We start from the raw sequence: 27,040 nt of genomic DNA on the forward strand, positions 1-27,040 counted from the left end.
CTTAATTGAAGTAATGAGCCCCGCCAATATTGGCGGGGCTCATTACTTCAATTAGTCCCCGTGTTCTTCGAATGGATCTCTTAGTTGTTGAGAAGGTTGGCCAAAGGCGATATATAAAGCGTATCCAGTAAAGCTTACAAGTAAACCAGATATGAAGATGGTGACTAGGGTTGCTGTTTCCATTTTTAGATAATTTTAAGATCACAATGGATCTACAATAAGATCGTTTAATAGTTTATTTACAACTACAACGGAATGGTATACAAAGTCAACAGATCTTAACCAATAATGAAATAAAATAGGATTTATGGCTACACAAACCGTAGAGGGTAGTTCTAGATCTGGGCCAAGACGAACTATTATAGGGGATTTATTAAAACCGTTGAATTCGGAATATGGTAAAGTAGCTCCAGGCTGGGGTACTACACCCCTTATGGGGGTGGCAATGGCTTTATTTGCGGTATTCCTATCTATTATTTTGGAAATTTATAATTCTTCTGTTTTACTGGATGGAATTTCAGCGAGTTAAGTTTATAAGAATTATGAAGGAAGTCCTAGATTTTCAATCAAAAAAAATTACTTAAAACTCGAATTTCTAGATCATTCCGGTAGTTCGACCGTGGAATTTCTTTGTTTCGGTATTTCCGGAATATGAGTGTGTGACTTGTTATAATTGATCCTATTGATAATACAGAGAATGAGTCTGTCATCTTTACCAAGGCGATTCTACCCCGTCAGATATTTATTCTAGTATCTTGAGCACGGAATATAATATATAGAATAGATAAAAAAAAAGAAATATTTGAACTATGATTCATACTCACTTCGCGACCGGACTAAAAAAAAAATAGGTATTTCCGAAATCAAACGATTTTTCTTCCTTTAGACTTATTTTCACCGAAATACAGTTCTTTCTATAGATTTGGTTGAGTTATTACATCTATTTATTGAATAAGTGATGATCAAAGGATTCTTACTCAAAAAACCTTTGAGTTTAGTTTGGGACTTTATTCAATATCATCGTGGTTCTAGTATGAATCTGAGGTTTAAATTGATTCATGGGGTCTCAACAAGAGAATTCCTATTCTATTATTCTATTAATAGTATATTCTATTAATAATAAAACAAGAGTAAATCTGCATTACGTACAAAAAAACAACAGATCAAATAAAAAAAATAGGGAAGAGAAGATTCAAAACTCCTTTAACGATTAACATAAAGAAAGACGGATGAGCCAACTTGATTTGGTATTATCTTTCACAAAGAAGAAATTCCGTCTTTTTGTTATTTCGTATTTTCGGGCAAAATAGAATCAAGTGGCTAAGAAGTTTTGAACTTTTTATTACATATCTGTTGAAAACCAGTATTTGTGTGTTACTGCTTGAGCCGTACGAGATGAAAAGTCTCAAATTCCCGGATCTTCTCGCACGGATTTCTTGGGAAAGCGAAGTCATAGGCACGTAGTTTCGAGCCGGACTCAACTACCCCAAGAGCACTCATCCATAAACCGGTTACTCGACATATTTCGTTTTATTATGAGAATCAATCCTACTACTACGGTCCCTATGATTTCCACACTTGAAGAAAAACTTAGGACGTATCGTTCAAATTATTGGCCCAGATCTTGGATGCCCTTTTTCCCCGGGAAAGATGCCTAATATTTATAACGCTTTGGTAGTTAAAGGTCGAGCCGGTCAACAAATTAATGTGACTTGGTGTTCTTTCCGATCTCTACGCATTTCACCGCTCCACCGGGAAATTCCCTCCGCCCCTACCGCACTCCGACTTTGGTAGTTTCCACCCTGTCTCGGGGTTGAGCCACAGGGATTTGACGGCGGACTTGAAAAAGCCACCCTACGGACACTTTACGCCCAATCATTCCGGGATAACGCTTGCATCCTCTCGTCTTCTAGCGGTGCCGCGCACGAGTTAGCCGATGCTTATTCCTCGGATACTCGTCATTGCTTCTTCTCCGAGAAAAGAAGTTCACGACCCGTAGGGCCTTCTACCTCCACGCGGCATTGCTCAGTCAGAGCTTTCGCCCATTGTGGAAAAATTCCCCACTGCTGCCTCCCGTAGGAGTCTAGGGCCGTGTCTTAGTCCCGGTGTGGGTCGATCATCCTCTCGGACCCGACTCACGATCATCGCCTTGGTAGCTATTGCCTCACCAACTAGCTAATCGGGACGCGAGCCCCTCCTCAGGGCGGATTCCTCCTTTTGCTCCTCGAGAATGAAGTTTTCATTCGTACATGCCGGATCATGAATTAGTAATCGCATCCAATCTCCGAAAAAGTCCCAATTGTTTCGAACTTTCTATTTTTGGAATGGGATATTTACGTAATTATCCCATCTTGAATATATCAACCATTTCTTTATTTTCCGATCGCCTGGAAAGGACAAAAGAAACATCTTGTTTTTTCTTCCAAAATTTCTGATCTTTTTATAAAAATAATTTTAAATAATTAATATTCCATTAATTGCCACTCTAATAATAATCTAAAATATTAATATAATTATAAAGAGATGAGGGGTTAAAATGTAAAGAAAACGAATTTTTTTTTAAAATTCCCAGTCAGCTAGTATATAATACTGACATGTGCTGACTGGACATTGATGTGATTTAGAGCTATTTTGACAAATAAAATAATTCTAGGACCATTTAGACAATATTATAAAAAATAAGGTTACTTTAGGAAAAAGCCTGTATTAGAATTTTCTTTTATGTCATTTCTTTCTCATGTGCAGTATGTTCTCCAAATAAATTTTTTTTTTTAATTTTAAAAAGTTGACATAAGGTGCATTGATTAGTCCGAGTGCCACATATATAGCCATGTGTTTAAGGAGGGAGGTGCCTTTTTATGTAGATGCCAAAATTTCACTGTTGAAAAAAAAAAACACTATCTAATTCTCTCCTTATGTTTTTCAGATTATTTAGGTTAATATGGTACCATATGATTATTATTCTAATTTAGCTTTTGGTTTTTCAACATATTTCTTCCTCTACTTTTCTTATTGTTCCTCTTCCTGACTCCCTTCCCCTACTTCTACTCCATTTGCTAGTTCTCCAAGCAAATTTTGTAGAAAACACATTCAGAATCATTGTTGAAATACATACTCAGATAGACAAACACACACATACACACATATATTATGAAATAAGGCTCAAAATAGTTCATTTCTATCACATAACTGAGCTTTAGAACACACAAATAGTTCATTTGTGTGTAGATTTTGTAGATTTTTTTAAAAAAATTATTGTTAACATGCATACATACATGCAAACTCAGATACACACATATTTATGTCTTTTTTTTTTTAAGTTAAATTTGATAAATCAATCAGCCTTTATTGTTACTGTACCAGTCAATCAGAAAATTAGGGCCAGTTACATGAGAATGGATGTGAATTACGATTGGTCCAACTAGAAAAGAACAAAGCAGCTTCAGTTATTTAAAGAATTGACCAATTCCCATTTAACTCCTAAACTGATTAATTGTTTCAGAAATCCACATATGCATTTGAAGTTTAGTTTGCATCACATGGATAATCTCTAACACAGCCAGGAAAGGATGTCAGCCATCTCATAAAGAGAAAACAGTGCGTATAGAAGAAAAGAGAAGTACCGAAAACAACATTTTTTTAAAAAAAGCAAGCAAATCTTCTCTTTTCAGCTTTTATGAAGCAATGCATAAAGAAAATAAATGATCCATCAGGTAAGGAAAATCATCATGAAATAAGCAAAAGAGATTACCTAACCATTTTATTACTCATGAAGTTCTAGATATTTATGAACTAATATAATAAATAAGCAATAATTTTGAGTAAAATGGGACTGAATTAATATTACAACAGTCTGATTTTGCTTTTATTAGTAGTGGTAAATAAGCAATAATTTTGAGTAAAATGGCACTATATCAGTCCTATAAGCAGCTCCACTAAGCCCTGAGTACAGAATTTCATTAGCCTCAAAAATTAGAAATATATATTACTTCCCATAGCATCAATAAAAATGTGTGTCAAGTCAGTTCACCCAAGTGAAACCAGAAAAATTGAAGTAAAACAACAAATTGCCTCTCAATAACTTAAAATTCCAAGCTACAAGATTAAAAAAAAGCTATATTTAAAACAAGATAATCTTCAAAATAAAACTTATTAAAGGACAGGATCATGATTTTGCAAATTTTGCTTTAAAAAAAAAAATCAAATAACATGCAAATAACAAACAAAAGTGAAGAGGAATCACAAAGACAGATTGCCAATGCTTATCGGGTCGGATGGATAAAATCCGATAGCTTATCGGATCGCATGAATAGAATCCGATAACCCGCTGGCATACTTTCTCCTCAAAAACCCTCCCTTTTGCTCCGGGAATCAGGGACAGCTCCTCCGATCGAGATGCAGCGCCTCCGGAGCTCCGGCCGAGCTATCTTTCGCGCCGTCAGGCCAAGGTCAAGCTATGGCGATGGGAGCTCCTCTTTCGATGCCCTGTCCGTTCCCAGCCTCAGACGGAAGGCCTCCAACTCGTGGTCTGCTGTTCAGGATACCTATCTTTCCACCAAGGTTTTGTTTTCCCTTTTAATTTTTTAGATTTCTAGTTGTTATCTTGTAATTTGAGTTTATTTCATCTAGAAATGAATGCAATTTCTCTGTTGTTGTGATTGAGTTTGCATCACTGGTTGTTTGATTTTGCTCGTATTATTGCGTTTGGATTTATGTGGCTTGAATTTGTTTCTCTGTTTGGTGGATCATCCTCATTCTTTGTATGGATAACAAATTGAATTTAGTGTACGAACATAGAGAAGAAATAGAGGAATTCGAAGTAGTTTCATTTGCTTCTGGCATAAAACCCTAGTTTTGAATCCATAAAACCCTAGTTCTGAATTCTGCTAAGTAGTGACTTGCAAATTATGAGAAACCGTCTATATGTATAAGCCGTGATGTGAAAAGCCTAATTATGACAGAAGGGCTAACTCTTGCTGTTTGTCTCACTTTTTTTTTTCTGCTGCTGACATGTGCTTTGTCATATGGGATGATACATGATTATTTTGGTGTATTGGGTCTGTTGGAGTTCTTTTGTTGATTTAACTAAATGGTGTTCATTTTTGCATATTCAATCCTCTAGGAAGTCTTTGAGAAGCATCGAGTGGTGTTTACCATTGGAACATCCGTAGCATCTGTACTAACCGCATGGGCAGGTCAGACGTTGTAGTGTTTTTGTTTTGCAATGATTTACCTCTTTTATGTTGTGTTTGAACACTTAAACCATGTATGGATAACAATGCACCTGAGATATTCGTTATTCAGTGTTTGTTGATGAAATCAGTAACTCTCATTGTTGATTCTATGGGTTGTAAATGCATTCTTGAATTGATTGCTTCAAGAACTGCTAAAGCTAGCAGTTCTTGAAGCAATCAATTCAAGAATGCATTTGCTCATGTTTTTTATTTGAGTGAAAGTTTATGTGCACTTCATTTTTTTCAGAGTAGGCTTACTACTAATACTGTATGCACTCACATTGTCAGTGAAAATCATTGCAGAAGATTGATGCTTACCTAGTTAACTTGTATGATCTTAAAGGTTAATAACTATTTTTAGCAAAGTTCCAAGCTAATAGGGAATCCATTTGGTAAAGATGACTTCCAAATGGTCAGTTATATCTGCATGTAAATAATGTTTGTTCAGAAGGCCTCTCTGGGTCTATCCTCTGCAAGGGTTACAAGTTACATGCTATTAACAAGTTGCTAAGCAAATCCTGCTGTTAATGCATAGTTTGTTATGTGATATTTTGTTGATTATACTGCTTCCCATTTCCTATAGAACTCTACCTCATCTTTCTGATTACTAGAGCTTTTTAATCTTGCCAAATAACTTGGTTTTATTACAATTTCGCCTGTGGCAGTAGATATAACTTCTTTAGCATAGAAAATCAAATTTCACTCCTTGACACCAATGAACAATGTTGTATGAATTTATTTTGTTGTTTAATTATGCTTATTTTAATCTCCATTCCAATATCTATGTAACAATTCAGGTTACTCGTTACGTCACTATCATCACTCCAGAGTTGAGGAAAGACTTATGTCAATTGAAGAAGCTGTAAGTGATTTTTATTGTTTAATCATCTGAGAAAGGCTGAGTTCATTATTTTATTTTATTCTTTTGTTACTAAATTTGCAATTTGTGTTGATTGAGTATGATATTATTGAGAAAAAATAACCTTAGAAATTCCAGCTGGAATATTTTCACCTTTTCAAATGCTTGGAGTAAGTTTAGACGTCTATAAATACAAATTTGATGCCATGAAAGAACTGATCATGCCCGCAATGGTTTACTTTTTTGTGAACTCTCTCTTCTGGGCATTGGTACTTTCTATTTATCAGTTTATAGGTTTGGTTTGTCTTATGTTGGTTGATGTGACAGTAAATTTACTCGCCATATTTATTTCCCGTTTAACTTGTGTTAGCGCTTGCTCATATTATTACTTGAATTTGTGGAGGATTTGTAAGGATAAGACCTTTCAGCCATTGTCATTGTTACATAGGTGTAAAACCTACTTATAGAACTTATTTTGAATATTTGATGTATTATGTGGAAATGCCTAGGAATTGAAAATTACTGTGTACAAAACCGAAATTAATGGTATTATATGCCCAAAATTGAATGATGAGCATTGACCAAGCAGAACATTCGGTGTGATTTTCCCCATTGGCATCTATATGATACTTATTTTCTATTTGTATTTTGCTGTTAAAATTTTAGATTGCATTGAATTTTCAAAGTTTCATTCTGGTCAGAGTTTGAATTTCTAATATAAGTAATTATGTTTTTGATTGGCAGATGAAACACAAGAACAATGCCGAACACAAGGAAATAAAAAAAATTGTTAATTCAGGAAATGTCAGCACTGAAGCTTGCATTGCTACTGCTTGGACCGCATTACTACTTGGGTTTGTCCCCGACTTGTTCTGTTTGTTGGACCTTAGAAGTCTTTTGTTTACCTTTGGCTAGATTGGTGTAGAAATTGTAGTGAATAAAACCTGTAGCCGTCATTCTTCCTTCAGAAGTTGGTTGCTTACCTTTCATGTTCAAATGCAGTTATGGTCTTGGATGGCGAGGAGGCTTATGGTTTGCCAACCGAAAATTCCAAAGAGAACAGCTTAAGTTGATGGGGCAGATGAAGCCTCGTGGATGGCAATTCTTGGGCAGGCCATTTATGCGATTAAGAAGCATTCGAAGCGGCCTCAAAACTGCAAAAGTTCCTCCAAATACAAACACCAGTTCACTTTCCTCCCAACAAACCCTTGAAACTTCCTAAATGTTGGTCACTTTCCTGTAAATGAGTCTAAGGGTAGACACTGATGAAACACCGATGAAATGGCAAATTCAATTTTGCCCCAGTCAAATTAAGTCAAAGAAGGAATTCCAAGTGGAGATCTGACTGAGTTTTACGACATTAAAAAGCATTTGATATAGGTTTCAATAGGTTTTTTTTTTTAACTTGCACATCATACTTGAGAATAATGAATTTTTTTCATGAGAACAATGTATTTTTGGGGGAAAAAACTTTATATGTGATGGTGAATGATTTTACATATGAATAGTATTGAACTCTGCTGGGTTAACATGCGTGTTTTCTGCAATGGCAATGCTGTTGATGTGTTGGCTAAACGCCTAAACCAATACCAGCAAATAGACTATTTCATGTTTATTATTATTATTAGGGAAAATTATTGTTCATCCTTCGTAATTTTCAAAACTTCCCAAAAACCCCTTCCTACTTTTACACACCCCGGAAAGCCCTTCCGTTAGTGTTTAACTTCCCTTTTATCCCCTACCGTTCACTTCAAATGGATCCATGTTGTGAAATCCCATTTTTGCCCTTAAAAGTGGTTGGAAAAAACGCCAAATCACATCATGTCCAACCTTTTCGAGGGCTTTCTGCTGGTTTCGATAGAGCAATGCCTAGAAGTTGCATTACATCTTTTTTCTCCTCATTTCTCCTCATTTGGTTTGTTCGACTTTCGACTCTGCGGTTTTCAGAATATCTGGTGAGAATCTCTTCGTTCTATCATTTTTGACCATTCTGCGGGTGTTTATTATGGAGGGTTTTTGTGGTAATGATAGATGTAAATGCTTTCGGGAAACAAGTCCGGGTGAAGTTTATCATAACTCGAAATATATAAACTCGGTTTCTCCAACATAAAATAAAGTTGATTTTCATTGGTTTGGTCAAGTGCACTCCATCTTCAAATGAGTCTGTAGTCGATCTTGTTGTCGAGATGCAGGGCGATGTGCCATTGTCGAAACCTCATCGAAAAAGCGAGTTCATTTCGTTGTAAAGTTCTTTCCTCGCTTTATGATTATTTAGTTGTATATTTTAAATATTGTTTAACTTTTTGCTATTATCTGTTTAAATATATTACAAATTTGTTTAATAATTGTCGTCTCCGTTTAAATTTATCTTTACATGTTTAACTATTAATATTAACGTGTAAATTCTCAAAAGTCTCTGCGTAAAAATATTGATCTTTTTCGTTTGAACTCAAGTGTTGGCAGTGGCGGTGGCGGTGGCAAGAGTTATAGTATCCCGTGCATAAGAATTAGTGACGCGATTAATTCTTGGCGACGTGAACATAAATATCCGAACACCCGCTCGTTGTGATCACCAATCTCGGTCCCACTCGTGTTTTCACTTTTTTCTCGGATATGAAGCGTCAACTTGCTTGTGGACTTCACACCATAAATGACAAGGAAGAACCCTTCCCATGGACAACCACTCCTCGTTGTCCTCATCCTCCTCCTCCTCATCTGCTTCTTGTGTATGATATTCGTTGGAGTCAGACAAAAATTCAAAGATCAACTCTATCTTAAAGGATGTCTCATGATCCTCCTCATCTTGAGAATCAATCAGCCGTAATCATGCAACAAGTTAAACTATCTTTTCTTGCCCAAGTCGAAATTCTCGCATAATCGCTCGAATCGCGGAGGATTCTCCAGTGATGGATGACGGGCAAGCAATTAGCTGGCATTTTCGACTTGAGTAAGAAAAGAAAGTTTTTCACTTATCATGCGTGATTGCGGAGGATTCTCTAGAGGAGGAGATCATGAAACATCCTTTAAAGCGGAGTTGATATTTATCACTCGAGAATTGTTCTTACCGCTTTAAGAATCTTTCGTCGGGTTTACAAATATTACTTTCTGTGTTTAACTCTCAGGATCTTCGCTTTAGTCAGACCATGACACATTGATTAATAGACATTTTTTTATGAATGTGTTTGCTTAACCTTTTTAATGTGTTGTGATCTATGTTGTGCAGGGTTTAAGTCGATGCGCATGTTATCGCAACCGCCGTGAGCATTCGAATGTCATGATACTTGAGTGAGTCAAACCGAAATCTTAATAGACTGAACGAGGGTCGACTCATGAGAGTGTCCAAGGTCCGAGAAGACGTTGTAAATGTTGTAAATGTTTTATTTTTAAATGAAACAAGCTTATTTGAGTGTGAACTCGATATTTAATCGATTCTCCATTGTAAACGTTTAAATTTTTTTAAACAAACAAACTTATTTGAGTGTCAACTTGTGATAACTTGTGAAATTTAAATGAGACATAGTAAAAAAACAATTTGAGAAACAAAAAAGCGGTATTGTAAACAAAAACAAAAAAAGTTAAATAATAATCGATTTACTCTTTAAACAATGACAACGGTGTTTAAGCAAATACATAAAGATGTTTAAACAGATGACTCGGGAGGTACTCCCATCTTGAACGCGATGTCAGTGAAAAGCATTCAATTTAAACAATAACATATATTTTAAAACAGTTAAATCACTATATTTAAACGGTTTACATATTATTTAAATGATATAGAATTTATTTAAACAGCTTAACTCGTTATTTTTAAACGCTATATGTATCGGTTTAAACATAAAAAAGCTTGACGTTTAAACGAGACTCATGATAAGGTGAGAACTTTCATTCGAGCGATGACAATATATGCTTCCTCATGACGATGACATATATTTCTTTTTGCCCTTGGGATGGAGGGAAAAATACCGCCCAATCACATCACGCCTAGTCTAACCTCTATGCATACAACCGTGCACTTTTTTTGTTTGTCTTTCTGATTGCTGTTTGTTCTGTACATCTTCTTCTTCTTCTTCTTCTTCTTCTTCTTCTTCTTCTTGTTCTTCTTTTCATTTGGTTTTGTATCGATTTGGTTTTCGACTGATATATTATGGAGAGTTTTTGTGGTATTGATAGATACAACGGGAAGGGAAGAGTGCTAATGTTCGCGGCTCAGACTTCTTGGGAGTTGGTGTTAGTCGAGATACGTGAGCGATGGGGTCTCAAGTTTCCCTTGTCAGGGTGAAGTTTATCACACCCGATGGATATAAAACGGTTTGTCTAATAGAAAACGATGTTGACTTCCAGCGGATGTGTCACGTGCACTCCATCTTCAAATGCGCTGTAGTTGATCTTGTTGTCGAGACGCATACAATGTGCCATTGTCGAATCCTAATGAAAACGAGTTTTACTCGTCAGTAAGTTCCTTTTCTTTTTATTTGATCCAGTTGTATAGGTTCATTATTGTTTAAGTATGTCGATCAACTGGGTTAAAATCTTGTACTATTTGTTTAAGTTAATTTTTTTCACTCGCTTTAACTATTTAATTTAACGCTTAAATATTTACTTTATCACTTAAACAGCCTATTCTCCGCTTAACATATTGATCTTTTCATTTAACTTAAGTGTTGGCGTGGAATTTCGATTCCATGAGCGCCCCTGCTCAACCCCATGGGACGCCTTCCTTCCTCGCCGATCATTCGTCGCGTCACATGGATATCGAACAAGGTGTGACGGGTGTTGAACATTTCAGGGACGATTTCAAAATTTTGCAATCAAATGCAATTTTTGACTTCAAATTCATAAAGAACGAAAAACATTGAGTGATCGTGGAATGCGACCGCCAATGGTTGTCATCAGCGCCTTCATGCATCAAAAGAGTATAATAAAAAAATACTTTTCAAAATAAAGACAATCAACCTCGTCACACACTTCATGGTGGTGGAATAGGTTCGGCGTCACATCCGAAAGCGTCCAAAAAATGGGTAAGCGCACGAGTGATTCAGAAGCTCAAGGACCGACCCTTGTACAAGGCCATCGATATTCAGAAGGACATGCTGCTGAGAACATGGTGTCCACATACCATACAAGCAGCTTTGGTTGGGAAAAGAGCACGCCGGGTGGTCCTCGTCACAGCTGACATCTCCGCTATGACTTGTTGCTTTTGTATGTGGATAAGGTGGTCGAGACAAACCCTCGGCTGCTACGATCGTGGAAAGAGACGCTGATCGCTTTTAAACGTGCATTATTTTTCTTTTGCTAGCGTGTATTGTGGGATTCAAGAGGGCTTTGCAGTCACTGCTATTTCTCGATGGTACACTACTCGGGTGCCAGAGGAAAGATGGAAATAATGGTCCACGTCGCCTTCGGTATAGTCGACAACGAGACCAACGCCAATTTAACTTGGTTTATATCCAAGTTAGGCGATACTTTATACGAGGAAGGAGATTATAATCGAGATAATTACTGTCGTGTTGGACGGTCCAAGGGCCTTGTGAACGCAATTGCAGAGTCTTCCCTTCTTCGCCACATGCATACCGCCTTCGACATTTGGAGGTCAATTTTTATGAAAGCCAATGTCGACTTTGGGAAGGCATCGAGGGAGAGGTCTGGGTTCTATATGCTTTTGCGATTGCGCTAGGGCATCACGGCTAAAGAATCTGACGATACCGCTGAACGAACCTGCACGCCACATTACCCAAGCCCATCATCGGTCGATTAATAAATCTGATATGGCACATTGGTCGAATTATCTGCTCGTAAGTGATCGCTGGGGTGAGATGTATTCAAATATCGCGGAGTCGCTCAATGCTTGATCAAAGAAGCTCGTCATTTACCAAAGTGATTTTAAAAATGGTCGACTCCATAAGGTCTCATGAATGTTGATTTACACTTAACATTTAGTGTTACCCTTTTAAACATTTCCATATTTGTTTAATTAAAATTGTCTCGACTTTAAATATTAATTTAATCGCTTTAAATATTTACCATAATCGCTTTAAACAAGTTTACCAATTATTTAACCATCACCGCCTTTGTTTAACCTTATTTGTCGGGGTTTAAGTTGATGCAGCATGTTATGTAACCCAGCGTGAGCAACGAACAAACGAGAGACCTACTTATGCCCGCATATACATTCGAAGGTAGAGATAATTGTCGAGGATAGCCGAAAATCTGCGTTGGTCGTTGTAGTCGATGATCGCGTATGGCTGATCGACTGCAGGCAAAGAACTCTCGAGATCTCGCCATCGGAACTTGTTCATGTCGAAGATGACAAGTTTATGTTATCCCTCTGCAAACACGCTGCATACCGCAATAATGCAGCATGACACCAACGCTCATCGATTTATTAGCGGCTACTTTACCGCCGACAATTACAAACCGACGAGTAAGGAAGCTATATTCCCCATACTCGACGACGATAAGCCTTCGGACGGAAATCGTGAGCTTCGCTTATGCGATCGCATGTGACGAGAAGGCGACCAAGGGCGCCCTAGGGCGAAAAGAGGATCGAGTCGCAAGCGCTTGATGTCCGCGAAGTTACATCTGCACTGCCGCCATGGATCCGTCACAATCGAGATCTTGTGAATGAAACTGTCACCGACTAGGCATCATGAAATAAGTCGACTTCTGAGAGAAACAATCGAATTGAGTGGCAACTTTTTCATATTCAAACTCTTATTCTTTACAAGTGTTATCATTTATTTAAACAGAGACGATAGTTATTTTTAAAAGCAGAAACTCAGTAATTTTAAATATTTAAAACCCGATATTTAAATGGTAGATGGTAAATTTAAACAATTAAAACTAAAATGTAAACAATCGATCATCAGAATTAAACAATGAAATCAAATTGAATGGAATTTAACCTCGCTACAATTGAAAACAAACAAAATTTACATCGACATATACAAGTCATGTTCTTCGAAAACAAAAAAACAATGAATTGAATTTGTCCCCGGTTTACATTCGAAAACAAAATTGTCATCGCTATATACAAGTCCTCGTCTTGAAAACAAAATTTAACCCGCTTCCGACGACCCCTTTCTCATGGACGCCATTTACGCCTCCCCTCCTTAAGTATGCGGAAACATACTTTAATCTCGGTAAGGATCGTCTGCATCTACGGTAGCCAGTAGCTTCTCACCCCAAAGTAATCGCTCGATAAACCGCATGACATAGATGGTGCAATTGACGCTTCCTTATTTTTGGCGTGGGGTTTCCATGTCGCGAACGAGTGGGTACTTATGCGGCTCGCCGACACTAACCCGTGATCGACACAATCATCAAATAGATTCCACCGTCGAGATATGGAAGTTGAGATTAAAATACCGATTAAATAACAAACACTATTAATTTGACATAATTAAAGAACTTACCATGTCCAACGCTGCCTTTTTCGTAATCCTCGCGATGAAGAATAATGCATGTATTTCTTTGTTTATCATCAGTCAAGGACGACGACATGGAAGTGGCCATTCATGATTATCTCGAGGATGACAATTTGAACTTTCACGCAGTTGCGACAAAGATCTCCGATCATAACCATAGTTGTTTTATGCGTGTCATCCCTCGCTTTCGACATAAACAACGCCAACGGACTTGTGATGGAGGCGCGTCTTTGTAAGGATACGGCACTTTGCTGGCACGACTTTAGTATCATGACACGAAAGCGTCCCATCACATCATCTCGCGACCATCTCCTTCCCCTCAAGTAGAGTGTATAATTTGTCCCGTGGATGTCGACAACGTCATTCTTCTACACGCAGTGCTCGAGGTTAAACGATACAATGTATATAATTGTACTCATATTCTAAATATTTAAATGATATTATCAATTTTTAAATGATATTATAAATAATTAAACGTTAAGTAGATAAATTAAATGATAATATATAAACATTTAAACAATATCATAAAAACTTTAAACACTATCATAAAAACTTTAAACTTACCTATCCATACTAGCTGAGGAAGATCCTCATCAACTCCTCGTCAGATTTGTTAAGACGCGATCACAACCCATTTTTCTTTTTCGAAACAAAGACTTTCTGAGCCGTCCCTCGTCCCATTGTTGATCGGGTCCTTGATCATCTCTCTCGCTGCTCGGGCTCGGGGTCTTCATGAGGGCACTCATATTGAGCCTTGACTGCATCAAGACCAAAGCCAGCATCTTTCTTCGACGCGGGGATCGGCGACAACATCAACCCGCACACATCCTTACATGGTCTGTTGTTGTTGCGGGATTGTGTCCCCGCCGATGCGAATCGTCGGCCACGCGCCACGCAGAATGATTCAACGATCTTCTCAACCTGGTTAGCCACAGAGATCAACCCGGAGACACACCCTTAGCTTGTTCTTGTTCTTCGTGGATCGTGTCCATCTTTCGATGTCAAGACTTTAGCAGTAGCCCGGCTCCACCGGGTCGTGGATTTCGCTAACAAGAGAGTAAACGATCTTCTCAACCGCTGCAACGGCCACATCATCTATGATGTCCTCCACCGCTACGACCATGTCATCAACCGCGACAGACTCAAAGAACACCATCACCGATGGTGTTGCTATTGTTTCATCGTCACGCCCAGCGGAGACAGAGACGATGATTGTTCTCCTCTTTTTCGCAAGTCTCTTCGAATGTGGCCGGCTTGGAACGCCCACCCACGATGTCGTCGCCGTCAAATTCGACGCCTCGCTCGTCCCGAGCGCTTCATTTCTTTTAGAGGGATGGCGCACGACTAGAGGTCGCTTTCTCATCCCTGCTCGAGCAAGTGGTTCCCTGAGCACATAGCATCCATCCATCGCTTAGGCTCCAACAAATATTTCTTCTTCAAAGATTCGCCGAACCAGTTTTTAGAAACTAACATATGCAAAACCAAACAATTTCAATGAAATCATTCAGCTTTAAACTATAAAAACTATATTTAAACAGTAGTTTTTTTATATTTAAACATTATAGAATATATTTAAACGGAGAACAAAAATATTTAAACCTTTATGAATAAATTTTTAAACTCAGTAAATAATAAAGTTAAACGCTAAATAATATGTTTAAACATTAAAGACTTCTGTTTAACATTGCCCATGATTTATTACCTCTTTTCCTTCGAGCGAGGACAAGCTGGTTTCTACCATCGCTTGCTTCCCGTAACTACTTTCACCGTAAAGCACAACATCCTTGGGATCACGCCAAACGGACTTTCTTTCCCGTTCTCGTCACCGTAGAAACCGCACGTTAAGCGACCGAGTAACCCTTAATATACCCTGTGTCGGGTCTTCTTCCCGGCGCATCTATCTTACACTTAGCTGTACGTCGCTGTAACGCTCCTCCATAAGCCACTTCATGCGTCGCCGCGTCCACGCGAGACGCCTCAGTGGAGCGTAGATCATCGACATAATCAACGCATCCAGCTCGAACCCGAGCATGATGTATTTTGGGAAGAGGATCGCACTCTACGAGGTACACCATCGAGTTTCGACAAAATTTTCTTCTTCCCTCTCGTTGAACAAGTCGCATAAGAGTCCTCTTGACGGAGTCTCTGTCTCTCGCTGGTTTTTGATAAATACCTCCCTTCAACGCCGAGCGGGTTTTTATTCTTCTTAAAACACGTATCAAGCCGCCATCACAACGCAGTATCAAGAACGCGAGCCACATTTTGAGGCATGAAACTCAAAGCAGCTTTCCTCGATCCCTCGACTTATCAGCGCCGCCATCGCATCTTTGCACAGAGAATCAAGAAGCGGCCCTCCGTGGTATATAGCTTCCACTCGCTGAATGTCACGAAACTATGTCCTTCTGATGATCTCCCGATGTCGAGGGGTCATGTTATCTTCAATTCAACTAAGGTCTCCACTACATGTCACATAGCATCGCCCATTAACTAGGGTTTTCGATCACCATAGTCACAAGCTCCCGCGACAATAACAACACATTCAACATGCAAAAGATTCACAAATATTTAAGCTGAAATATAAGGATTTTAAACTAGAACCTTCGGCTCTTAAACAAAAGATATCAATTGTTAAACAGAGACCTAGTTTATTAAACAGAGACAACAAAATTTAAACTCAGAACATCTCATTTCTTAAACGTAAACCCTCATTCAGAAATCGCAACCATATCAAATGAAATGGGAAATGTACATTATAAATATTACATTAAATCATAACAATCGAAAAAAACTATTTCGATAGTGATACTGAGATGAAAAATGCAAAACAAAACAAAATCCTAGCCGAGAAATCTGCCCTCAGACTAACAAAACCCCACCGTAGAAATCCCTAATCGCAGACTTCAATATCTTCTAACAAAAACAGGGAGCACAAAACAAAAACCGAAAAATCATTCTTTTGTAATGTAATAGTTAACATAAAACCATACTCAATACCTTAGATTGCAAACCGATGAAACGCCAACTACTCAAGGGACTTCTCCTTCGAGATACCCGTGGAAAGTGAAAAGTCAGATTATGAGAGTCACTGCCAGTAGAGACAACTTTGAAACTGAAAAAGTCAAGACGCGAGTCGAGAAAAACAAGTAAACGACTCTAGTAAATTGCCTCTTGTTACCTCTACGGAAAAACCCCCACTCTCCTCTCATACCGTCGAAATGGTCGCAGCCACTACTCCCTATACAAGGGCATTTTCGTCCCATAAAATTTGAAAATTACTCCGCTGACATCCGTTACATGCTTTGGGGGTTTGAAAACATGAGTTTAAAAGGGAAGGGGTTTTTGGGGATTGCAAAACTAACGCGTGCTTTTGTAGAATATCAGTAAACTTGTATGTGCTTTTTTCACTTATTAATTATTATTATTATTATTATTATTATTATTATTTTGGGAGTTAATTTATGGCTTATTATTAAGGCAGAAAATGATGCATTTTGTCTAAAATGAAAATTATATCAAATATAAATATTATATTAAACATTTAATTTTATTTTTGACACTTTTACATGTTACTTAAAAAGCTCTAAAGACTGACAAAACTGTTGCTTAAAAAAATAAATTTGACAATACATTTGATTTTGAAAATTGAACTATTATATTTACAGGGAATACAATCAAGATTTCATTTCAAGGGTAAGAAAATTAATATCCAAAGGGCCAAACCCATTTTTATTTGAAAATTGAAATTAAAAATTAATGGAACGCACCTTAACGGGTCGGATTTCTAGTGTTTTTATCCCGGATCCGATTACAGCACTAACTCGATATAAACAGAATTAGGGTTCTCATTCTTGTGCTTTAGACGCTGCGGCTGCTTGGAAGTTGGAACAAAGCCTCGTTCGCCGTTGCCTTCTTCGCATCTTCTCACGATCGTCAATGGCGGAACAGGTCAATCTCTCTGCGATCCCAACACATTCTCAATTCGATTTGATGTTGTTTTGAGTTTTTCAGACCCAAATATAGTCGATCTTTGATTTTGAGTGATAGTTTTGGCTTCTGACATCTTTCTATTGTGCATTTGATCTTTGTGCAGACTGAGAAGGCGTTCTTGAAGCAGTCGAAGGTGTTCCTTTGGTAATGGCAGATGGTTGTTTTTAGAGCTTGGCTTGATGTTGAGGCTTGCTAATGCGATGAAAGCTTTGGTTTTTTGCAGCTCGAAGAAAACCGGCAAAGGAAAGAGGCCTGGAAAGGGCGGGAATCGCTTCTGAAAGAGCATCGGTCTTGGGTTCAAGACTCCGAGAGAAGCAATCGAGGGTTTGAATCTTTGTCACTGATTTTTCTTTTTCTTTGTTTGTATCTAATAATGTGGAATGTGTAGGGTGGATTCCTTTCTGTGTTTTGTTTTAATGTAATTAATGCATTATATAGGTTCTCTAGCATGAGCTCAATGTGACCTGGAAAAGTTCAGCTGTATCTTTACTTGTTTAGGTTATTCTTGATGTATAATGTATTGAGATTAACTTGTCTGAATTATTGAAGGAGTTGGGAAACCATGGGATTCTAGATTTAGGATGTTTTACAAGATTAAAATGACAATTGCCTTGGCGTTAAATGCTTGGGAGTTCTTCTGATTTCATTCATGATATATGATGTTGTTCAAATTTGCTTAACATTAAACATTGAATCTTAATGAGCTCATGTGAAACTAGAAGCTTGTTTTTTATTCAGTATTCTTTGTTCAATAGTAGAGTGTGAACTCTTAGTTCTGTCTGTAGAGTTTGGTAAAACTCAGCTTGTTGGTAAGCTATTTATGATTATGTTTGTTACTAATGAGTAATGATTGAGTTCCTAATTGAGAATGCAACACTTTGATTGTGGAATACAAATTTAGGATTTGTTTCTGCTTTCAATATTAATACATATTACATAATATCTTAGAGAATTGTATAAACAGATTTGTGGGGACTGCTCACAATTTGGCATGCCTAAGATTAGTTTCCATGAATGGATTCACAGTCACAACCGATCTCTACCTAGTTATGTTGATTTTGGCCTGGTCATATTGCAATTAACTTGTTACTTTGCAATGCCATTGCACTCTTGGGTTAGGGTCAGGGGTTTTGGACGGTATATGTTTTTTAATCCCCTCAGCTTCTTTTCGATGGTGTTATACAAATCAAGGATGACAGTGACCCTATTTTGGCACAGTGAAGGTGTGAGTGATGTTCTTTCAATGCGTCAAAAATGAAGGATTTTGTTAGCTTTTGTGCCTATGCATTTGATTGGGCCTTTTTAGCTAGTAGCTTTTAAAAGAATACGGTGACATGGTTTGTAAATGTGTTTCTTTGTCATATAATGGGATAGACTCTCCTGGTAAACATTGTGATTTGTTGGATGGCTGTAATTATTTGTACAACAAATTGGAAATGGATAAGTTGGATCCCTCGGTATTTCTCCTTTTTTTTTATTCTTTATTTCCATTGTTACCTTCAGTTTCCATCTGGCTTTTGATAAATTTATATGAACCATGCACAAGATTCAATGTATCTAATAGCTTGGTTAGTTTTCAATTCCAGTTTTTATTTCTTACATCTTTATAGGTTGTGGGCGTTCTATATTTTTCATTTGTCACTGTTCCCTTCATCTGATTGTTCATTGTCCTGAAATTCTCTTGGTTTTATTTTAACTGAACATGTTTTGCTGTCATATTTTGGCCTGACACCCACTTTAACAATCTATTTGTCTTGTAAATTCTATACCCTATGACACTAATTCTATTATGTCACAAGTTAATTATTATTGTTTCTGTGGTGAAATAAAGTCAGCGCTTCAATTCTAAGTTTTACTAGACGGTTGACCTTTTTTGTCGGTGAGATCTAATTTCTCAGATTGAATCTGGTACACTTTGAATCAGTGTATTGTATCTGTCTTCTCTGAAGTGCTTGCTGGTTGAAGTTGACATTTTCCTAGAAAGTATGACTTAAATATCCTTACCCAAATAGTGGCAATAGAATTATCCAAAGCTAGTCATTTCTTTGATTTCCTCTTATTTCAGTTTTGATTTCTACCAAAATGTCCTGCAATTTTCTTGCATTTCCTTTTTATTGCAAAATAAATAAATAAATCAGTGCTACCTTGCATCTCCTCAAGTTGATCTCACTTGAATTTCCATTTTTACATAAAATCCATTTTCCTATATCTGTAGGGTAATTCCATAGGAATTTGTCATGTTTTGCCCCTGATATCCTAATCCAATGATGATAAACATATTACTTGGATATACTTTCATTTGGAGAAGTATTCAGTTTACAGCACTCAGTGATCACCAAGATGCAGGGCAAGCAGAGTTGCCTATCATGAATTGATGCGACTTTGCACTATTTAAAGAAACCACATTTATTGATTTCCAATATTTCAAAATTATGTTATGGTGGATTATAAAATATTTTTCTACTGTTGGTTATTAAAAATTTTTCCTTTACCTTATGATATTTGTGTTCTACTGATGATAGTCCATTTCTACTTGCAGGGACTTACATTGACAAAAAATGCCCATTTACTGGAAATGTGTCAATTAGGGGCCGCATCTTGGCAGGAACATGCCATAGTGCCAAGATGAACAGAACCATCATTGTCCGCCGAAATTACCTTCACTATGTAAAGAAATATCAAAGGCAAGTTAATGAAAATAAATAAATAAATCTGCTCCATGTAATTCCTTCTTGGTGTTCAAAATCTTGACTTATTTGAATTTAGGTATGAGAAGAGGCATTCAAATATTGCTGCTCACATATCACCATGCTTTCGAGTGAAGGAAGGAGATCATGTTATTATTGGTCAATGCAGGTCTGTTTTACACTTGATATTGTTTTTCATATTACATGTTCTCTGTTAAATCTTTTGTTGAGTCTAAAAACATTGCTTGCTTGCACAGACCATTGGCTAAGACTGTACGGTTCAATGTCTTGAAGGTCATTCCCGCTGGATCAACAGGCGGAGGGGGGAAGAAGGGTTTCACAGCAGTTTGAGTCTAAGCTATATGAATTCACCCTTGAGTTGCAGTGCTAGATTTCATGGTTCATGTATGAACTATAATCTATTTTTGTAGTTTTAATTTACATTTCTAAGCAGTGAAAATCATCTGTGGCCTCTATTTGAACCACGCACCTTTGTGAGTGAGCCTTGTTTTGAAGGTTGATGTGCATCGCTAGGGAGCTTGAGTGGTATGCTTGTTACATGTTTTATTGCACGTATTGGACTACGTTTTTGTTTTCCTAATCTGATTTTTTGTTTATCCTATGCATTTTGAAACAGGCTCAGAAAACTAGCTTTTAATGTTTTTATGGTCATGCGTATTTTGGCCTATCTATTTCTTGTTTTAGTTTGACTTTTTTGTGCATTTTGCATGCCACAGGCATGCCCAAATCACCAGGAGAAGAAAAAACAGAGTGCAAATGTAGGATTGTAATGACCATTTTGAAAGCTTAGGTGAATCAGGTCCGGTGTTGTTGGCTCAGGACTTTGAAGGCACCTGAAGATTCGAAGATTAAAATAAATATATAAAAAATTGAAGTTTCTTTTTATGGATAGATGATGTAGTGTCTGAAAAATAAAATTAGTCCAAGAAAAGTATTGAGAAAGTGTATGTATTTTTTATAAATTGTTATATTTACATTTTTCATGATGCATGGTTATATATCTCATAGAATTGAGTGTTGGGTACATTTTTCATGTAGTCACCCAAGCTATGACCGATTTTTTTATTTTTATCATTGTGTTTTGATTTAGTATTTTTTTCATTGGGATATCGATTTGTTCTCACCGCGATGATCACTCGTGCTTTTCCCGACCAATTTTAAACGACGTAGCAAATCAAAAATGTCACGTCGCTTATTTTTATTTTTCCGCGACAAGAAAGTTCGAGTCAAGATTCGGTTAATCGTGCTTTCTCTAGCTTGTGGCATTTCCTACCGCCACGCCATTTAAAATCGTCTGAAAACCCCAAGTGACCCTCTGAAAAGTGAAAAACAAATCAATATCTAACGATCAAAAAGATATAAATCGAAAACACAACGACTAAAACGAAAAATCACCTATAACACAAATGACTCACACGAAAGATTTACCTATGGCAAGCCATTCTTAATTAATGTTTGGTCAAATTTCTTAATTAGTCCCTATACTACTGCAAATCTCCTCTTTTGGTCCCTCTACTATTTTTTGGTTAAAGTGAGTCCCTCTACTTTCACAATCAGAAAATTATAATCCAAAGACGTACTATTGCTTAGTCTCATTGCCTCTTTGTGATTTGATGGCATTTTTTAATACTAACGTGGCGATGCCATTGATGAATTGACATTTTTACACACTTAAATCAATGAAAAAGATAAAAGAACTAATAAGAAATTTATTCGGATCCTTTGATTTGGATTCGAATTTGAGACCCCGATCCCTTCTTTTCACCATCATGCCCTAATCTTTCTCTCCACGTGTGGAGCGTGCCCTAATCCTTCTCGCTACTTGTGGAGTCATCACCATCTCCATCACCAGGTTGAGAAATCTCCATCATCAGGTTTGCAATCGTAAAGGGATCACCTCGCTTGTGGATAGTTCATCATCGCTAGGCCAAGAGATCTCCATCGAGCCATCGCCATCACCATCACCATCCAATTCCACAATTTTAGCTTTTGATTATGCAAATTACTAAAATAATTGGCAAGCTTTCATGTGAGCATCCCGTGATGATGCATAAGGGCCGCAGCTCAAGTGCTAAGATTCTCGTGATATGTCTTTTTCACAATTTGTATTTTTTTCTCAATAAATCAATTTGAAGTATTTTTCAACTTCATGGTTGTACAATAATCCTCAGAATTCAAAAATATAGAATATAATTTTTCAAATACAAAATATAGTATATACAATACATGACACAATTTGCACTTTTGTCCAATAGCAAGACACAACATCAATTCTACTTTGCAAACTTGTAAGTGGAACAAAAACAATACAATCAAGAATTTTGCAAGTTCACCAATCAAACGTAATACATAAACTACAAATTGAACACAAAAAGATTGTATAAAATTTTAGTAACAAATTCCATCACAAATACAAGACATCTGCAAAAAATTTAGTATAATTTCCAACTCGACATTCATTATAAAATGACTGCAAACATTTCAATACATAACACATGCCAAAATTTTCAACTGCAATCAACAAATGACAACATCATGTTTTACATGAAAAAATTTGCAGATGCAGTAAGATTTGTACATTAGACTTGACATACTTGACATATTGTCTGTAAAATAAGCCAAAAATGAATCACCATAAGCAATTGAGTACATAAACTCTGGTGATCTCCTGAACCTACACCCTTAGTTGTGCTTTTGTTGTGTTGACAACAACTCGGGTTGATCAACTATGGTTGAAATTTGTCGCTTTAGTTCTCTCCAACTGGGTGTTCTTCTCGAGCAACCCTTTTTATCCTTCTTATGCGTAGATTACATACTCACCAAATAACATAAATTAATGACCCAAAATTGGCAATCATGTATGCAACTAATAGATTTTAATCAGAGATAAGATGTCACCTGTAATTCAAATGCAGTTATGAAGTTAAAAGCATGAGGATTTTCCCTGCCAACCAGAAGTTCACCTGTGTGGGCACCCTTTTGTGACAAATTTTCCCATTAGTAATTGACTCACCATATATCTATTATTAATTAACAATAATGATTATTACATTCTACACTTACCCTCAATATACTGATTGAAGGACCACCAGCAGCTCTCACCTTCTCTCTTAATGCAACAAACATTGCTCTCCTATTTCCCTTTGATGTATTTGTAATATTCTTCCCTTTTGATTCTTTAGTAGAATTTTGTCTATGTTTCTCATGGCCACTTGAATCAACCTCTGAAGGTCTTGATGTTGGAGCACACTTGTGGCCTGCATAAGCACAACATTATTTAATAAAGAACACTTAATTAACATGCCCCTTAAATTAAAGAAAACATAAATAACTTACAGTGATGGCTTTATTTGGACACCGCAACTTATTGTGACCTTGTTGATGGCAAACCCTACACGTCATAACTCTCCCTGCCTTAGAAAGTCTTGATGTGACTTTACTCTTCCCTTCCAATGGCTCTCTTTTCCTTTTTTTTGGCAGGTCGGCCAGGCATTCTCTTTACTAGTGGTGGTAGCATAGGACCTCCAACACTTGTTGGCCAATACATCCTTCCTTTTAATGGGTTGACATTAAACTTGTAGGCTTTTAGATATGTATCCTTCATCAACCATGTAGATAGAAAACTTACTGGGTCTCGCACTCACAAAATATGATCACCGCCAGGCAAGTTCACACGGAATCCCTGCTTTTTGTCCCATCTCCCACATGAACAAGAATGATTTTTCTAATCTAACCACATGCCCATGCCTCACATGTTGGACCATGTCATCAAAGAACAACTCATGGCTTGCTCCCCACCGCTCCATTGAACCCTCCACTTCATACTTTTTGTTTCTTTCTTTTCTCAATTTTAGTAGCTATGTTGGGTCCACTGCTCTAGTCTCCACTTCATGGCATAATCCTTTTTGGCAACTAACCAATTCATCGTGACACTCGTCTCGATTTCTTCAAGCATGCCAATGATGGGTTTGCTTTCCGACTCGAAAAGCACCCCCGCTGAAGGTTTCGCGACATGTTGTTGTCAACATTCTCATATTTGATCATGTCACTTATAAAAAGCCCTGGCACCAACTAGTAACTGGCCACTTTTCCAATAATTCTTCCACAGCCAAGACCTCCCTTGAAATTCCTCATGATTCCCAAGTATTTCGCGATCTCAGCTCGACTTGTTGCCCTAGGAATGTTCCAAAAAAATTCAGCCGTAGCTCTTTTGCCTTTGGAATTTCTTGCCCCATCTAGTATAAATGTGTCTTGCACATTCTATGCTCTATTAGGGCAAGTAGTCTAACTGCATGGATTAAACCCTAACAAGAAGAAAGTGATGCATTAAAATGAAGATGGCCGCAATGAAAAAAAATTAAGTCCAACTACCAACCTTATGCATGTCACTAACCACAACCAATCCTAGTCCATCTCCAATGCATAAATCAGCCTACAAATGCTCAATGAACCAACTCCAAGTCTCATTCGCTTTTCTTTTGTCTACAACAACTCATGCGATAGGGAACATTTGATTGTTCCCATCTCTTCCCATCGCTACATGCAACCCGCTTCTTTCATCGTAGCTTTTTAGAAAAACATCCATCTAGGCCTCACCAACCTTCTACATGCCCAAGAATAAAACCTTCTTTAATAATTGCTAGACAAATGTACATTCTTTAAAAAATTGGTAGCTCATCTGGTATTTTCCTTTTAGAGACAACAGTTATAGTGCAGCTAGGGTTAGACTCCTCAAACTCCATTGCGTAGTTGTTAAGCACAATAAAATCTTTAGTAAATTGTTGTTCAATTTTTGTTAATAACCACCCTTTTAGCATTCCTGCAGACCTTGTTGGTAACAAATACCCCTATCTCCCTCCTAACCATTGCCTTTAGGTTAATAGGCTTAATAAAAGGCATGCCACTTATTAAGTCTCCAAATCTCTTAGCAACCACACTAGCTGGTACCTTTTTGTTCTTTGTTGTCTGAAGAAAAGAATGTTCTTCTACATAGTGCTTGACAATGTATATCTTCTTAGTATTACACAAGGAACATAAAATTATCCATGTACACCCCTTTGCAGAACAAATCTCTCTCACCCTAATTACATCATTCTTCACATATTTATACTCAAACCCTTTCCTTGTTGAAAAATCCACAAGCATACTCTTAAACTGTCTCAGATCTGTAAATCTAAGATCTAAGGAGAAATTAGGTAATAGGGCATCAGGGTTGTACAATTTTGTACTAGACCTGTACCTTTTTGCATCATCAGCATCAGATTCTTCACTAGTTTCTTCATAACTTCCCGGGTCTGATGATTCAATATAATCACTGTCAAAACCTACAACTTTCCCATCATAAGCAGTGTTTGGACCTATGTTTCCTTCTTCCATACCAATAGTATCACCAACCTTGTCACCATCTAAATTGTTATTGTCATTTTCTCCAATACCTGCAAATATTGTTTTCTTCAGCTGGACATACTTGCTCACTTTGACCCTGGCCTGGTCCTTCTCATCATCTGCATCTATGCCTAAAATTGGGACATCTACCAGTATCTCCTATTCTTCCTTACTTGAGATGTTCTCATTTTCACTCCCATCATCCTCATTCATCTCTAACTATATATTATTAGCATGACAAGACATTGAACTGTCTATTAATTTATTAGGACTACCCATTGGATTATTTGACAATTCTATAGGCCTAGGGCATAAAACATTTGGCAGTTTCTCACCATGTTCTACATCTGAACACTCCACATAAACATCTACTGTGGCATGTCTCATTAGTTGATCTACTAACTCCATAATCCCATCATCAATTTTAATAGTTTTTAGTGATCCCCCATCATCCATAAAAAACAAGTTCAAAGATTTCTCAATATCATAACCTTGCTCTTTCAAATCCCCCAACAGATCCCAATAATAGAGCTTATCAGGGTCCACTGCAAATTCTACAATTGACTCATATATATTTCAGCTCTCTTCCTCTTACTAATGTCCCTCCATGATGGTATTTAATAGTGTATTCCTCCATGATGCTACACAACAGAGACATAGACATGTCACTTATTGAATTTGAACATCATCAAGGATACATGTAAATGTAAACTAACACATTCAATTAAGCAGGAAGAAGATGATCCATGATAAAGTACAATGATTTGCTAGTAAGTTTGCAAATTCACAATCAATTTATAGAGAAATCAAACAAATTCCAACATGGAAAAAGAAAGAGTTGCAAAGAGAGACATGGTCGGCCTAACAAAGGGGCCTCACGCTTAAGACGAGCTGTGAAGGACTTCACAGGAATTGGATGGTGATGGTGATGGCTCGATGGAGATCTCTCGGCCTGGCGATGATAAACTATCCACAAACGAGGTGGTCCCTCTACGATTGCAAACCTGGTGATGGAGATTTCTTGACCCGGCGATGGTGATGGTGATGATTCCACAGATGGCGAGAAGGATTAGGGCATGGTCCACAATTGGAGAGAAATAGGGCATGATGGTGAAAGGAAGGGGTCGGGGTCTCAAATTCGGACCCAAATCAAAGGATCCGAATTTATTTTTTTTATTATTTCTTTTATCTTTTTCCATTGATTTAAGTGTGTAAAAATATCAATTCATCAATGGCATCGCCACGTCAGCATTTAAAAATGCCATCATATCACAAAGAGACGTCAGACAGAATGGCCGTTTGCCTTTGGACTATAATTTCCTGATTGTAAAAGTAAAGGGTCTTAATTTGACCAAAAAATAGCAGAGGGACCAAAAGGGGAGATTTACAATAGTATAGGGACTAATTAGGGAATTTGACCTTAAATAAGGCAATCACGCTTGG

General features: G+C 37.3%; 1 protein-coding gene and 1 pseudogene across 1 annotated transcript; both read left to right on the plus strand.

Moving 5' to 3' along the window:
- The first annotated feature begins 4,356 nt into the window (after positions 1–4,356).
- LOC120278818 lies at positions 4,357–7,623 on the plus strand. The gene is made up of 5 exons (XM_039285553.1): positions 4,357–4,560; positions 5,123–5,195; positions 6,032–6,096; positions 6,838–6,947; positions 7,096–7,623. Exons 1-5 carry the CDS (start codon positions 4,396–4,398, stop codon positions 7,313–7,315), a joined length of 633 nt encoding a protein of 210 aa, XP_039141487.1. The 5' UTR covers positions 4,357–4,395; the 3' UTR covers positions 7,316–7,623.
- A 9,750-nt stretch (positions 7,624–17,373) lies between these two features.
- LOC120279521 lies at positions 17,374–20,811 on the plus strand (annotated as a pseudogene).
- Positions 20,812–27,040: the final 6,229 nt, after the last annotated feature.

This window comes from Dioscorea cayenensis, chromosome 16 (assembly GCF_009730915.1).
Source record: "Dioscorea cayenensis subsp. rotundata cultivar TDr96_F1 chromosome 16, TDr96_F1_v2_PseudoChromosome.rev07_lg8_w22 25.fasta, whole genome shotgun sequence".
In the NCBI taxonomy this organism is placed as follows: domain Eukaryota; kingdom Viridiplantae; phylum Streptophyta; class Magnoliopsida; order Dioscoreales; family Dioscoreaceae; genus Dioscorea; species Dioscorea cayenensis.